At 37.5% G+C, this 15,877-nt stretch overlaps 1 protein-coding gene across 11 annotated transcripts in view; it reads left to right on the plus strand.

Moving 5' to 3' along the window:
- LOC143987408 (sodium/calcium exchanger 1) overlaps window positions 1–14,741 on the plus strand; it is a 688,674-nt gene extending 673,933 nt beyond the window's left edge. For all 11 annotated transcript variants that reach the window (XM_077486095.1, XM_077486102.1, XM_077486100.1 and 8 more), the window contains one exon: window positions 7,994–14,741. In XM_077486095.1, coding sequence (XP_077342221.1) covers window positions 7,994–8,370 — 377 coding nt within the window. In that variant the 3' untranslated portion in view covers window positions 8,371–14,741. The remainder of the gene's footprint in view (window positions 1–7,993) is intronic.
- Window positions 14,742–15,877: the final 1,136 nt, after the last annotated feature.

Consider the following 15,877-nt stretch of genomic DNA (forward strand, 5'->3'; position numbering starts at 1 on the left):
TAGTGTATTATATTTATTAATTTGGGGCACTCATGTAGCTCCATATTATATTCACATCACTCCCTGGCCTAAGGTCCCTAACTCAAATTCATACATACACAAACTAGGGCCAACTAGGAGGAGCTAATAATTAACCCACCAGCATGTCTTTGGAGTGTGGGAGGAAATCTATACAGGCATAGGGAGAACATGCAAGCTTGATCGAGAGATGCCAACAACTAAGCCACTGTGCTGCCCCAGCTATGAACTTGAGATTCATGGTTTATGGCTTCCAGAAAAGCTAAAATGGGGGGCTGGACATAGCATAGTTGTCCCAGCTTTGGCAAGAGGCACCCACAACATAAATCAAATAACTAAACAGCAAAATGTACAGCGAGTTTGAAATAGACTTTAGGTAAACCTAAAGTAGTGTATTATATTTATTAATTTGGGGCACTCATGTAGCTCCATATTATATTCACATCACTCCCTGGCCTAAGGTCCCTAACTCAAATTCATACATACACAAACTAGGGCCAACTAGGAGGAGCTAATAATTAACCCACCAGCATGTCTTTGGAGTGTGGGAGGAAATCTATACAGGCATAGGGAGAACATGCAAGCTTGATCGAGAGATGCCAACAACTAAGCCACTGTGCTGCCCCAGCTCTGAACTTGAGATTCATGGTTTATGGCTTCCAGAAAAGCTAAAATGGAAAACAACACAGTACACTGGCATAGTGTAGCAAACCTTTAATATCACAGATTCCATAAGAAATACACTCACAATAAAAATACTTTATTATATTATATTACTGCTTGAGTCTTTACCTGTCAGGGTTTGTTTAATTGTACCACTGTCTAGCGAACCAAGTGTCCTATGATGAGATGACATTTGCAGCCTACTTTCTCCCTGGTGCCGTTAGACACTCCAAATTCTCTTTGCTATCAGCATAGTGCTAGCTTGCGTAAGGAACTGTTTACACAGCAGACACCATTCAGATTTAGAGTACTTTAGTGATTGATGAGTACTTTAGCAACTCCCCCCAGCCCCCCTTTTACTTATCTGAGCCCCATTTTAATCCAGTGTTGTGCATGAGAGCAGCAGCTCTTATGAGTCATCCTCACCTCATTGGCTCACATGGCAGCAGGAGCCATTGGCAATCAATCACAGCCATTGAACCCATAAGGAGAGAGTGGGGGTGAGGCAGAGCCTTGCTCCATGTGTGAATGGACACACAGAGTGCAGCTAGAGTGCAAGCCTGCTCTAGTGCCCCCATAGCAAGAGGCTTGCTATTGGGGGCACTCTGCAGGGGGGGAGTAGCCAGGACCATCAGAAGGGGGCCCAAAAAAAGAAGAGAATCCGGGCTGCTGTGTGCAAAACCATTGCACAGAGCAGGTAAGTATAACATGTTTTTTTTTTTTTTAAATGCTATCCTTCAGAATCTCTTTAGGTCTTAATGGGATATGTAAAAGTAACAGGAACATGGGCATAGCCAACAAATAAATAGATTGATTGATTGATAGATAGATAGATAAAAGTATTTGAGCCCATGCTGATTTTGTACATTTGCCCACTGACAAAGAAATGATCAGTCTATAATTTTAATGGTAGGTTATTTTAACAGTGAGAGACAGAATAACAACAAAAAATCCAGGAAAACGCATTTGAAAAACGTATTAAACTGATTTGCATTTTAATGAGTGAAATAAGTATTTGACACCATTGCAAAACATGACTTAGTACTTTGTGGCAAAACCCTTGTTGGCAATCACAGAGGTCAAACATTTCTTGTAGTTGGCCACCGGGTTTGCTCACATCTCAGGAGGGATTTTGTCCCACTCCTCTTTGCAGATTCTCATTAAGGTTTTGAGGCTGACGTTTGGTAACTCGAACTTTCATCTCCCTCCACTTATTCTTTATGGGATTAAGATCTGGAGACTGGATAGGCCACTCCAGGAATTTCTTCTTAAACCACTCCTTTGTTGCCTTGGCCGTGTGTTTTGGGTCATTGTCATGCTGGAATACACATCCACGACCCATTTTTAATGCCCTGGCTGGGGGAAAGAGGTTCTCACCCAAGATTTGATGGTACATGGCCCCATCCATCATCCCTTTGATGCAGTGAAGTTGTCCTGACCCCTTAGCAGAAAAACACCCCAAAGCATAATGTTTCCACCTCCATGTTTGATGGTGGGGATGGTGTTCTTGGGGCCATAGGCAGCATTCCTCCTCCTCCAAACACAGCGAGTTTGAGGTGATGCCAAAGAGCTCGATCTTGGTCTGACCACAACACTTTCACCCAGTTCTCCTCTGAATCATTCAGATGTATATTCGCAAACTTCAGATGGGCCTGTACATGTGCTTTTTTGAGCAGGGGGACCTTGCAGGCACTGCAGAATTTCAGACCTTCATGACGTAGTGTGTTACCAATTGTTTTGTTGGTGACTATGGTCCCAGCTGCCTTGAACTCATTGAAAGGTTTCTACCATGTAGTTCTGGGCTGATTCCTCACCATTCTCATGATCATTGAAACTCCACAAGGAGAGATTTTGCATGGAGTCCAGACCGAGGGAGATTGACAGTTATTTTGTGTGTCTTCCATTTGCGAATAATCACGCCAAGTGTTGTCGCCCTCTCATCAAGCTGATTGCTGATGCTCTTGTAGCCCATTTAAACCTTGTGTAGGTCAACAATCTTGTCCCTGACATCCTTGGACAGCTCTTTGGTCCTGGCCATGGTGGAGAGATTGGAATCTGATTGATTGTTTCTGTGGACAGGTGTCTTTTATACAGGTAACAAGTTGAGATTAAGAGAACTCCCTTTAAGAGAGTGTTCATAATCTCAGCTCACTACCCGTATAGAAGACACCTAGGAGCTAGAAATCTTGCTGATTGATAGGTGATCAAATACTTATTTCACTCATTAAAATGCAAATCAATTTAAACTTTTTTGAATGTTTTTCTGGATACTTTTGTTATTATTCTCTCACTGTTAAAATATACCTACCATTAAAATTATAGACTGATCATTTCTTTGTCAGTGGGCAAATGTACAAAATCATCAGGGGATCAAATACTCTTTTCCCTCACTATAGATACAGTAGGTAGATAGGTAGATAGGTAGATAGGTAGATAGATAGATAGATAGATAGATAGATAGATAGATAGATAGATAGATAGATAGATAGATAGATAGACCAATGAATAGGTAAATGTTTGGGGGGTAATTTGATCATTCGACTGCTGATTAAACTTTTTTTAACATGAGAACATGCTATTTTAAATACGAATTCAATAGGCTCAAGAGAATATTTATGTTTTATAAATAAATCATTTTTTATTTTTAAGCAATAGCTTATCTTGGAGCATGAATTAATATTTTTTTTAGAACTATACAGGTGTTTACTGTACCCAGGAAAAGCTGTATATGTATATTCCACACTTTGGAACTGTTTTCCTATGACCCGATTATTTTTTTTACTGGAAATCAACAAATTTGGTAGTTTGTATTAAAATGGCAGCCACTGGTATGACCTAATAAATTGGCAGTTCAATTTAGAGGCAGCCAGTAAATACCAATATCTGTGAGACATCTTTATAAGCAGCACTGCAAACACTCAAGTCTTTTATAGACCAGCAAGCCATGAGAAGGACTTTAATGACATTTTAAAGCCAAAGCGCACAATCTGCTTGCATTTAAGCCGACTGGTTCCCCAATGAGTTAATTATCTTTCAGAGATAGCATGCAATAGTGTACATCAGCAACTGCCGAACATTTTACAAAAGAAACTGGGCCAACACGTTTAAATGGATATGACATTTGAGACTAAAGTTTATGAGATTAAGTCTAGAGTCTGCTGTCTGTAAGGTCTGTTGAAGTATGGCAAAGATATTTATCAGCTTGCCAGTTAAAACTCCCAATTTGTAAGGTCTGGGATTTAGAAGTAAATAGCACTGCTTATTCAACCCAGGCATCCAGAATTACGGCTACTTTTCTAAGATGTCAAAATATAGAACATTTATGTGGGCTAAAAGGAAATTAATGATCTCATAAGGCATGTTGTAAAATATGATACAACACATTAAACATGTGGTTCATTTTTTATTATTATCAATTATATTATGACTTATGATGTAGCTTTCAAATCCAGTTAAGGGAAAAATAAGCTTATTTTCTGTATGCAGCTTTCAATGGTTAAGCAAAAAAAAAATTAAAAAAGGGGTTAAATCAACAGTGAGCATTATCATTCCTTGTGTGCTATTCAGTAATATCTATATAATTCTCTGGTAGTCAAGGTAGTGTTAATTTACTTATCATTGTAACATGCTCTGATCATAGTGTTTAGTATTAAATAAATACGTATATATATCTATAAAAGAGTGTGCTTGTGGCATGCATAAATTGCCTTTCTGTGGTATTTCATAATTTACAAAATTACTTTGAGTTGTTGATACTGCCTAAATGGGCTTTTATTTTGGTTGGAAATATGATCCAATTTCTTCAGCAGTATTTAGCGCCTAGGTAGGATGACGTTCGCACCACACTGCCCCCCTTCCCGGATTCTGCACTAGTAGAGATGTGCCACATGGCTTTGGGTCCTGGCAGAGTGAGCCCATCAGCACATATGTGCAAATACGGGTTTCCCACACACATGTGTGGGTTCCCCTGTGCATGCGTAAAGATGGGCTGGTGTGAAAGATCCAAAACTACTGTTTGCGCATGTGTGAGAAAATTCCCCACGTTTATGCAGATGTGCCAAAGGAATCTGCCAGGAACCAAAGGCTGACCAGAGTCCTGCAGCACATCTTTATATGCACCAAAAATACAAAAATGGTGGCGCCAGATGGGGGGGGCGGAGAAAAATGAAAGTGGACTGAACTTCCTTTTTAATGACAAATACTTAGGGGCAAGCTACTCTGTAAAAGCCAAAGGCAATTAGTGATTTGTAGGGTAGTCATCTTTTGTTGAATGCAATTGGGACATGGAGCCTCCAGAACTACAGTACCAAGCCGATGGATAAGGCTAAAACAGTCTATTGAAACAGGAGTGGCAATTCATACAATACCAGGCCAGTATAGATATATATAGGTGGACTAATGTCTGCTGGGTCTGGTGGACAGAAAGATGAAATGAAGTCCGCTGTGAGCCTGGAACGCAGAAGAAGCTTGTTACTGTGGTCACGGTGACCACGGCAGTGAGCTTCTTCTATTGTAGCCCTTGAAAACTGCAAGAACTACAATAATAACTATAGAGGTTCACTGTAATTTGTCCTGTTTTACCCTGATGGGTTGTAAAATAGAACTATTTGTAGAAGACTGTTTTTATATAAAATATTTTTTCATATTGGATGCAGTTTTGAGCAGATAACTGGAAAATGCAGTGGACGGCAAGTGTATTAATGCAGGCAAATCAGCAGATGAGCCCATCATAAGTAAATACTAATTTTAATCTGGATGTACCATGGAAAGAAGCATGAGTTGTGCAGTTAATGTGGAAATACAGCACAATTATGTTTAGCAGAGCATAGTAAAAACACCCTGGCATACTGAAAACCACAAAAATGCATGTAAAAACTTACAGCATTGGCATTATGTAAAATGGCACAATGGATACCATAAAGGGAAACTATAATGGTTTTGTATCAATTATTTATTTACTTATTTATTTTGTTCATATTTGTTTAAACTCGTGTTTTATATACAGTACATCGTAATATGTATGTGTATTTTCTTTGTCCTACAAAAACATTTTAATGAAGGGCAAACCAATGATACAGGATTCACAGGGTATTAGGATATTTCTAAGGACTGGGCACAGCAGAAGGCATAGTTGATACAAATTTCATTCAGAGCCATCTGAAGAGAGGTAGAGGAAAGAGGAGGCGTCACTGATCTAACTCATTCAGATGTGTGTATTTTTTAGGTGAGCTGTTGAACTCTATATATTTTATTTTTTATATAGATAGCTGAATATAATACAAGATACCAAAATTTAATATGCAAAATTGTGTTTCATACAAAATATAATAAGAAATACAGGGCTGTTGAAATTGGTGACTATATGCTTAATTGTAAAAGTTTATATTATATGAGATGTACACACAATTCTTCACGGGTCACTACATTTTCCTGACCTCTCTATCCACACATGGGGTACACCCTGCTAACCTTCACATTATGGCCAGTTATGGCACTGTACAGTGGAGAAGCAGCGTGGTCAGGCAGATCCTATACTGCAATTAGCAACAGCTTTAACCACTTAAGCCCTGGACCAATTTTCAGCCAAAGGACCAGGCCCCTTTTTGCGATTCGGCACTGCGTCGCTTTAACTGACAATTGTGCAGTCATGCGACATGGCTCCCAAACAAAATTGCCATCCTTTTTTCCCACAAATGGAGCTTTCTTTTGGTGGTATTTTATCACCTCTGCGGTTTTTATTTTTTGCACTATAAGCAAAAATAGAGCGTTAATTTAGAAAAAAATTCAATATTTTTACTTTTTGCTATAATAAATATCCCCAAAAAATATATAAATTTTTTTTATTTTCCTCAGTTTAGGCCGATACGTATTCTTCTACATATTTTTGGTAAAAAAAATTGCAATTAGCGATTATTAATTGGTTTGTGCAAAATTTATAGCGTTTACAAAATAAGGGATAGTTTTATAGCATTTTTATTAATATTTTTTTTTTACTAGTAATGGCAGTGATCAGCGATTTTTATTGTGACTGCTACATTAGGCGGGCACATCGGACATTTTTGACACATTTTTGGGACCATTGTAATTTATACAGCAATCAGTGCTATTTAAATGCACTGATTCCTGTGTAAATGACACTGGCAGTTAACCACTAGGGGGCGGGGAGGGGTTAAGTGTGACATGTGTGTGTTTTTTTACTGTTGGGGGTGTGGCTTGGCATGTGACATCACTGATCGTCTTTCCCTTTAACAGGCAACAGACGATCGGTGACAGCCACACTAGGAAGCATGGGGGGAGGTTTGTTTACACATACCTCTCCTCGTTCTTCAGCTCTGTGACCCGATCGTGGGACACCAGCGGCGATCGGGTCCGTGGGTCCCGCAGCCACGGTCACGGAGCTCAGGACCAGACCCACGGCTGGGCACTTAAAGAGTAACGTACCTGTACGTGCTTGTGCCCAGCCGTGCCATTCTGCTGACGTAAATGTGCACGAGGCGGTTCTTAAGCGGTTAAAGTGAACACTGAGCTAATGTTATAATAAAGAAAAAAAATATTTTGGTTCACCTCAGTTTTCAGGGGAAAATCATTAAATGTATTTCTACATAGAACTAGCATAAATACCTGAATGTTTTTTGATGTGAGCCTCCTCAAATCCTTTGCACAGCATCACTCAGACTGGGAGCAATGAAAGAGTGCACAGTGAACCAATCAGGGCCCCACTGCTTTGCACAATGATGTCTGTGAACATGCTTGCAGGAGGGGTGAGCACAGGCGTGCCACTTTTTTTTGTCCAGTCACAGGCCGGAATAGTGTTGTTTAGCAAATAGTATCTGAAAAACAGGTTTGGCGGAGCAGAATCAGAAAACATTGGGCGGGTATATCAATTTTAATATATGTTTTTCCTTTTTAGAGCTGAAATAAAGGCAAACAGCTAACTGTTCACTTGTACTCTAGGTGTAAGGGCAACACAGCAATAAATCAAACTGTCTATGGATGATGCCCCACAAGACAAAATTCTAACCTTGCCTTATGATATATGATAGCAGTCCTGGGTATACAAGCTGATAGGTGTTATAAAAAGTTTTGTTTTACTATAAAGGACGCATGAATAGGAGCATATACATGTCTTATGTTATGTTATGTTAATGTTGCCCAAGAAAAACACTTAGATTCTCCCTGTTCATTTTCTTATTCTCCACTGGAAACATGAAAAGGAATGGATGCATGGCTACTAATGGGCCTAATAAATAAAACCCATTTGTTTTGTGTAATACACATGCATTACTTAATGAACTTTTTTGTTTTTCTACAGATACTTTTGCAAGCAAAGTGGCAGCTATCCAGGATCAGTATGCGGATGCCTCCATAGGTAACGTCACTGGTAGCAATGCAGTAAATGTGTTCCTGGGAATCGGCGTAGCCTGGTCCATTGCTGCCATTTACCATGCAGCTCACGGACGGGATTTTGAAGTTCAACCTGGCACACTGGCTTTCTCTGTCACCCTTTTCACCATATTTGCATTTGTAAGCGTTGGTGTCCTGCTCTACAGAAGGCGACCTGAAATTGGCGGTGAGCTTGGTGGGCCACGGACTGCCAAGCTTCTCACAACAGCCCTCTTTACCCTCCTGTGGCTCTTGTATATTTTCTTCTCATCTCTGGAAGCCTACTGCCACATACCGGGCTTCTAAACAAACACTCTGACATAGTAAATATATAAATATATATAAATATATGTAGAATGAACAGAGGAAATCAAAGACATTGCCATTTCCACTTACCTGCTGATGGAATGCAACGATAGGGGCATTTCCTTTATTGCGTAGAAGCAAGAATCTAAAGGTTTCTTACTCATGGGGGCATCATGTTGAACCAGGCATGGATGCAGGGACATCTTTGCAAATGTACCTAAAACAGTGTACTATAAATGTTTGACTACTTTTATTTTTGAAATGACTAATCTGAATGCTACTTGGGCCTTTTTTGTTAAAATGTATAGATGCCGGAATTACTAGTAACTATTATTTTTTTGTTGTTGTTGCTGTTGTGAAGGAGAGGGTTGAGTGCCTGGAAGAAAATCAATTATCACCATCTAAAGTCCAAAATTTGAGTGTCCAGATGGCAAAATGGTCCAAGTAGGTTGTCAATGAGACAAGTATGGGGTTCAGAATTAAAAATAGTATTGCATTGTGTCCAGGGTAATTTACCCTGCCATGTCCTTTTAGTTTAATGTGTGGACAAGAAATAGTTAACTGAAAGCAGCCAAAAAAGCCTTCTCCTCTCCAACTAATTGTTTGCATTGTAATTAGCATGTGTTTCTCACCATTCTAAATCACCAGACTACACTGAGTCTCTCCAGTTTGTACTTTCCTACATAACATCTTCACCATATGGTACAAGAAGCACTATAATTTTCCAGAATAATCTGTGCTGGAGTCTCCTGGGCACTTTCCACCCATAACCATTGTCATGTTTTGGAATGTTCTGTGCTAAATGTACTGTTGTGCATGGGTGAAAAGTATTTGTGTATGCATTAGCGTAGTAATAACCCTTTTACTAATGTTGACTGAATGTGAAAGACAGGGGTGTATTTTTTTTAAAGATTTTTTTTTTTTTTAAATGAGTATTGGGTTGATATTGGCAACCTCTATAAATTCAGCACAGGTCTGTAAGAAGGCATAAGAGTAGCAAATCAATGAAGGATTTTGAAGATTCTCTTTTGCGTTGCCTGTTGGTAGCTAGAAGAAATGTAAATATGGGTCAGTTGCTGATAATTAAATACCAAAAATGTGCCTAGGGGGTGAAATAGTTATTTAAAAAGTATTTATTTGAATTTTAAACTTCTGCAGTTAATATAGAAGAGGCAAATGGATAGCTACTAGATGCTTATTTATTAGGCATATCACCATTCAATACTAGAGAGGTTTTTAACAATTTTCTAAGAGCAGTGCCATTGCCTTTTATTTAAACTGGATCTTTATAGCATTTGTACAGAAAAACAAATAAGGCTGAAGCCATGATTTGCCCCTGTTTAGGTCTCATCATTCTTAATTCATATAGATGTTTTTTATCATTTTCAAAGCAGAGGCCTTAGTTCCTTTAAATATATTTATTTTCTGTCATTCAGGATGTAATATTTCCCACAACTTTAACTGTGCTTCCTATTACTTTAGAATAAAAATGCAGCTGCAGAGAATGTATGCTTTTGTTATAGACTGGTCTGTAATGGGTAATGTCAAAAAAATATAAAATACCGTCTCTTTTGAACGTTGGGACACTAATATCCAATGATATCCAAATCTACAATGCATAACCAAACTTAGAAAATATTGTTGAGTGTGCATTATTTTTTTTTAACTTAATTTATCGTTGCTATGCAGTATTTAAAGCCAATTTCAGAAAAAAAATTTGGACAGAGTGTGAGGTTTTCATTCTAGTTTTTGCAATTCGACACTCAGATCTGCCAACTATTTATTTTCCCAAATATATAGGGCTCTTAATTTAAAATGTAAGAAATCAACAATATGAACCAGACTAAAAACGATTGCAGGGTAAACTGGCAAATTATAGATTCCAGTTTGATAACTTGTTTATAGTGTTGTATTTGTATTCATTATAGATTACCTGTTTCCGCCCATGTAACACATATGCAAGGTGGCAAAAGGATGGACTTTAATGCCCACACACACACTGGGCGGTCAATGTTTTTGTGCTGAAAGCACATTCACTGCGCACTCCCAGTGAAGAGACTGAGCTGTCATAGACAACTCTTGCTCCAGGCTAACTATGGGTAGATGGCGGGGATAGCTCTCAATCATGTGACATATGTGCATGCCAATCACAATGGTCACATGATTGCTGATTTTTCCCACTCCCAGATGTTCAGAACTTTGTAAAGAGATGCCAGGGCTGTCATGCTAATCCAGTGGATTGCACACACTTGGAACAAGTATGTAGATGAAGAATTATGGTTTAACCCTGACTTTCTAATCTGCCTGTTCCAGGTCATTGACACTTTTGAGTACAGGGACAGTCAGACAGTTCATAGAAGGTCGGCCATGGCATGCTCTCACTACAGGTTAACTTCAAGCAAATAAGAATCTTTTCAAATTACCTCCTACCCATTATCCTTGACAAGAACAGTCTGAAAACAGCTTTTGGATTATTGCAGAACCATGATTAATGAATACCCTTGCTGTCCTTTATTAGTAATATTTTTTGGGGTAAATATTTACCTAGCATTTTGTAAAAGTCAAGGCATATCAGCATGTATCAGTATTGTGAGCACCACATGTGAACGCAACCGGGTGGGGTTGCTAACTTCATCACAATTAATTTCAGGAGTGAAAATGTGACTGTTAACTTGCAATTTTTATTGTTTTTAATGGAATCCCAACTGCAGATTTTTACACACAGTTTGTAAGGCCCTATAATAGTAAGCCTTTTCTTTTTATTTTAAATCATAGTTTGGCACAGATTTCCACTATGTATTTGCAGGGAATTTGAGTTATACAAAAACAAGCTATTTTTATATTTTGATCTATTGTGTGTTTGCCTGCAATACTTTACTTTTTTACAATACCAAAAAAAGAGATATTGCTTTTGTGTTTCTAATAACCCAGTGCAGCCTTTTGGTTTTACAACCACGTGTCAGATAATTGAAAATATTTGAAATTAAGCATATTGTAAGGCTGTATTATCATATTTTCCTAAGAAATAGGAAAAATCCATTTATTGTCATGCAGCATTGCTCTGTTTCATACAAAGAAATGTATACTAGAAACCGTTATTTAAATGCAATTTTTGTTGGTTTATTTACTAAAGGCAAATAGTTTAACTTTGCAAGGGAAGTTGCCTTTTGCAAGGAAAGTCATCCAAGAGCTTAGTGACTGAAGTGAAGTTTCACTTTTTAACGAATACCCAGTCACATGCAAGGGAGATTGAAAAATCACTTTTGCTTGCATATGATACAATGATCAGAGTCAGCACCACATCATACCACATTCACTAAGTTCTGGGAAAAATTCCCTTTCAAAGTGAACAGTCTAATTGCCTTTCCTAAATCAACCCAATTGAATATATTTCACAGTCACAAACAGAAGATCTGGGTATGCCAAAATATTTTATAAGATAGTATAAAAAAGTGCTGTAGTAGAAAAAAATTTTTTTTTGAAGAATAAGTGCAATGGCACTTATTCTTTTTGCCCCTGCCTCTGTGCCCTGACCTAAACCATCCCACACTCCCTCTATACAGATCCTTACGTACCAAGATCTGCTGCCCATGGCCTTTAGGGGCTGTTTACATCCCCTGCCACAAGACTCCCTCTGCTGACTGCACCTGTGCTTTACACTTCCACAGACTTCTATGGAGCCATCAACCAGGCCAGGTGATGGACTTGGACAAGTGCAGCCAGAATAAGGAGACTTGCAATGCAGAATGCAACATATTTCTGTAAAAAACAGAAGTGGAATTTAATTGGCTAATATCATTACTAATTGTCTTGTAATGAATCATAGGAGAATATTTATATTTGGTTACAATGTATAACATATGATTACATATAGCTTGTATTGTTAATAGTATAAGTTTGATTTACTAAAGCTATATAGGCTGTTTACTTTGGAAAGGATTTTTCCCTTAGCTTAGCAAAATGTTGGGAACCTGTGATGATTTCCATCATCCGATCATGTACAAGCAAAAATACTGTTTTATTTATTTTCCTTGCACTTCATTAGGTATTGTTTTGCAAGTTAAAAACACTAAGCTAAGGAAAAATTCCTTTGCAAATAAAAAATTCATTTGTAAAGTGAACAGCCAATTTGCCTTTATTAAACCATCCCCTATGCATATAAAGGTGAAAACTAAAAGCTCAGTGACATCCAATTTTAGATCAACATTTAACTCCTTTTATTCTAGCATTCTTCAATAATTTGAAGGAGGAAAAAAAATTATATGGGGTTGATTTACCAAAGTGAAAGAGACTGTTCATTTTGTAAAGCAAATGTTCACTCATCCAGTCATGTTCAATCTATGTTGAAGCTATGTTCAATCACCCAGTAATTCCAAGCTAAAATACATTTCTTGCTTGCATATGTTTGGATATTCAAAATTAAAGTCATCTTCTTCACTAAGCTAAGTTAACTGCTTGCCGACCAGCCTCCGCAGTTGTACTGCGGCAACATGGCTCGGCTGTGCGAATCGCCCTCATGTGATGTCGCTTCCTTATTTGTCCACTAGGGGCACGCAAGCACCCCCTGCTTGCCCACTGAGCCAATGCGAGTGCCCGGAGGTCGTGATCACCGCCAGGCTCCCGCGATCACTTGGGGCACACGGAGAACCAGTATCTCTGAGAAGAGAAGAGACAGATCGTCTGTTCATACAGAGTATGAACAGCGATCTATATTTTCCCCTACACAGTCCACTTCCCCCTTGAACACAATTAACCCCTTGATCGCCCCCTACTGTTAACTCCTTCCCTGGCAGTGACATTTACACAGTAATCAGTGCATTTTTATAGCACTGATCACTGTATAAATGCCAATGGTCCCAAAAATGTGTCAAAATGTGTCTGCCACAATGACGCAGTCCCAATAAAAATTGCAGATCACCACCATTACTAGTAAAAAAAAATAATAAAAAAACTATGCGCAAACTTAACAAAATATGTAGAAGAATGCATATCGGCCTAAATTGAGGATAATTCTTTTTTTTGGGGGGGGGGGATATTTATTATAGTAAAAAGTAAAAAATATGTATTTTTTTTCAAAATTCTTGCTTTTTTTTGTTAATAGTGCAAAAAATAAAATCCGCAGAGGTGATCAAATGCCACCAAAAGAAAGCTCTATTTGTGGGAAAAAAAGGACGTCTTTGACCTCCATGACCTCGCAATTGGCAGTTAAAGTGACGCAGTGCCGAATCGCAAAAAGTGCTCTGGTCAGGAAGGGGGGGGGGGGGGAATCTTCCCGGGGCTGAAGCAGTTAACTTTGCTTTGTAAACAGTCTCTACTGCTGTAGTAAATCAACCAATATACAGTATGTCTGAAAAGCATTCATTTGTTTGCTGCATTTGTCAGGGATTTTAGCATTTTAGCTTTTAACAGCACTGCATTTTTGTCTTTTAGATTTAAAATACAGTTTATGTTTATTAACAGTAAACTAGGGATGATTTGCTTATGGTTAGGTTACAGCAGATAAAATATGTTGATTTCACATCAATCAGGTTAAGATAATATTTGAACAGTAAAAACAAAAATGTATTTTAATCTGTTTGGTCTGTTTGACATCCCAACATATTTTCTAGACTGACAAGCCTTTGGTAAATCAGTCCCATAGGTATTTAAGATTCTCTTCTCATATAGGGGTGGGACATAAATACATTTGTTAGTGTAATATGTGATCAAAACAGTTTCCTGATAAAGTATGTTTTATGAATGTACATTTATGGAAAGTGCTAAGAAGAAAAAAATACTTTTTAAGTTACTAGTTATTACCATAGGAATCTTTATTTATTACTTTTTTTTGTTCACTTATGCTTTAATTTTCACATTTGTGCTTGCAAATTTTGCATTACTATCTGGGAATCACTGCCACTTTAATACTGCATGCTTAATTTAGTTACTTCAATCACAGAAAGTTGCCTCATCAGATTGGTGAACATGTCAGTTTGATTTCCCCTATCTGGGGTTCCCAAATGAGCGTTTAAATAAAATTAAAAAAATATCTCAGTGCACATGTGTTTTTTATTTTGGGGTGTACAAGATTTAAACAATGGATTTAATTGTCTATTTTGTTATGCTTTAGCTTTTCTTTTAAAATTTTATTAGTGTGTTTTGTGCACCAGTGTAAGGTTAAGCACGTATACTGTGATAATTGTTTGTGGTTCACGTCCAGATTACATTCATCACCTAATAAACTGATGTTTATTAATGACATATGACAATGTACATATAATGTATTATTGATTTTGTTTGTCATTTGGCACTTTTATTTTTATTTTGCTTTCATGCTTACAAAATAAAACGTAAAAAAAAAAAAAAAAAATTAAAGGAATTGTTGTGAGAAACATTTTTCATAGTGTGTAGATATATTCTTATCGTGCATAGTGTGCTCATATTTTATAATAAATGTCTAAGTTGGACATACCATAGTATTGCAAATAAATTAGTATCTAGGCACAGATAGCCTACATTTTAAAAGTGTTTGAGAGAATAACTGTCTGAGTTGCTTTAACCAGTCCAAAGATTATTTCATTTTGCAGCCACTTTGCATGCTTATTTTAAAAAAAAAGGTCAGTAGGTTTTATATAGCTAATAGGATAGGGAAAACTAAAGTTTCAGCACCCCATGTACTCTTAGTAGTGTTTCATGGAATCTGAGTTCGAAAGTCTCCTTTAAACACAGAGCCTCCTTTAAACGCAAAGGCCTCCGATTCTGATAAAAATAGCAACATTGTGGATCACAGTGATAATTATATTACATTGTACTCCATGATGATGTTAGTTTCTCTGTGGTCCAGGTAATGGCATCCAGTCAATAGGTTAATAAATACTATGTGAGTTAAAGGTAACCATAATTACAACATACAGCTATTTACTCCATCCATAATCACCATTTAGCAATTTCACTATTGATTTGCTTGTTTTACTTGTTTATCTATGTTTTTATCAATATATTTTTGTGCCTCACTTCACTATTTTTATGTTTTTGTAATTTATTCATTTTAGCTTATTTCTCTTTTTATTTATAGTAAACTAAACAAATTTAAACAACTGTCAAATCGCAAAAGAATTGCTGTCTAAAGTATAGATATGAATTTTTATGAATATGTGTTCCCAGCTAATTTTTCAGTTTTGGATAGAGTGGAGATGGATTAGAGCATTTATCCAGGTTTTGCTGGTGTCTGGATGCCTGTTGCAGAGATGTCCTTTGACTTCCTGTCTTATTGACCACTATTACTGGAACATCCAAGGGTACTTTTTCCAGAGAATACACAGGCAACAATAAAAACTGGACAAAGGTTTTCTTCCCTATTCAACTAAACATAGAGCTATACAAAGCAAAAAAATAATATTTTAAGGCCTTTTATGCTGTAACTGTAGCATGCTACAGCACAACACTTCCACATTGGAAAGATCTCTTCTCACAAAATAAAATTGCCCTCCCAAACTTCCATTTATAATTTTTGGCTTCTTTTCTGTTA

This window comes from Lithobates pipiens, unplaced genomic scaffold, assembly GCF_037356315.1.
Source record: "Lithobates pipiens isolate NorthernLeopardFrog02 unplaced genomic scaffold, aLitPip1_a1.2 Scaffold_18, whole genome shotgun sequence".
In the NCBI taxonomy this organism is placed as follows: domain Eukaryota; kingdom Metazoa; phylum Chordata; class Amphibia; order Anura; family Ranidae; genus Lithobates; species Lithobates pipiens.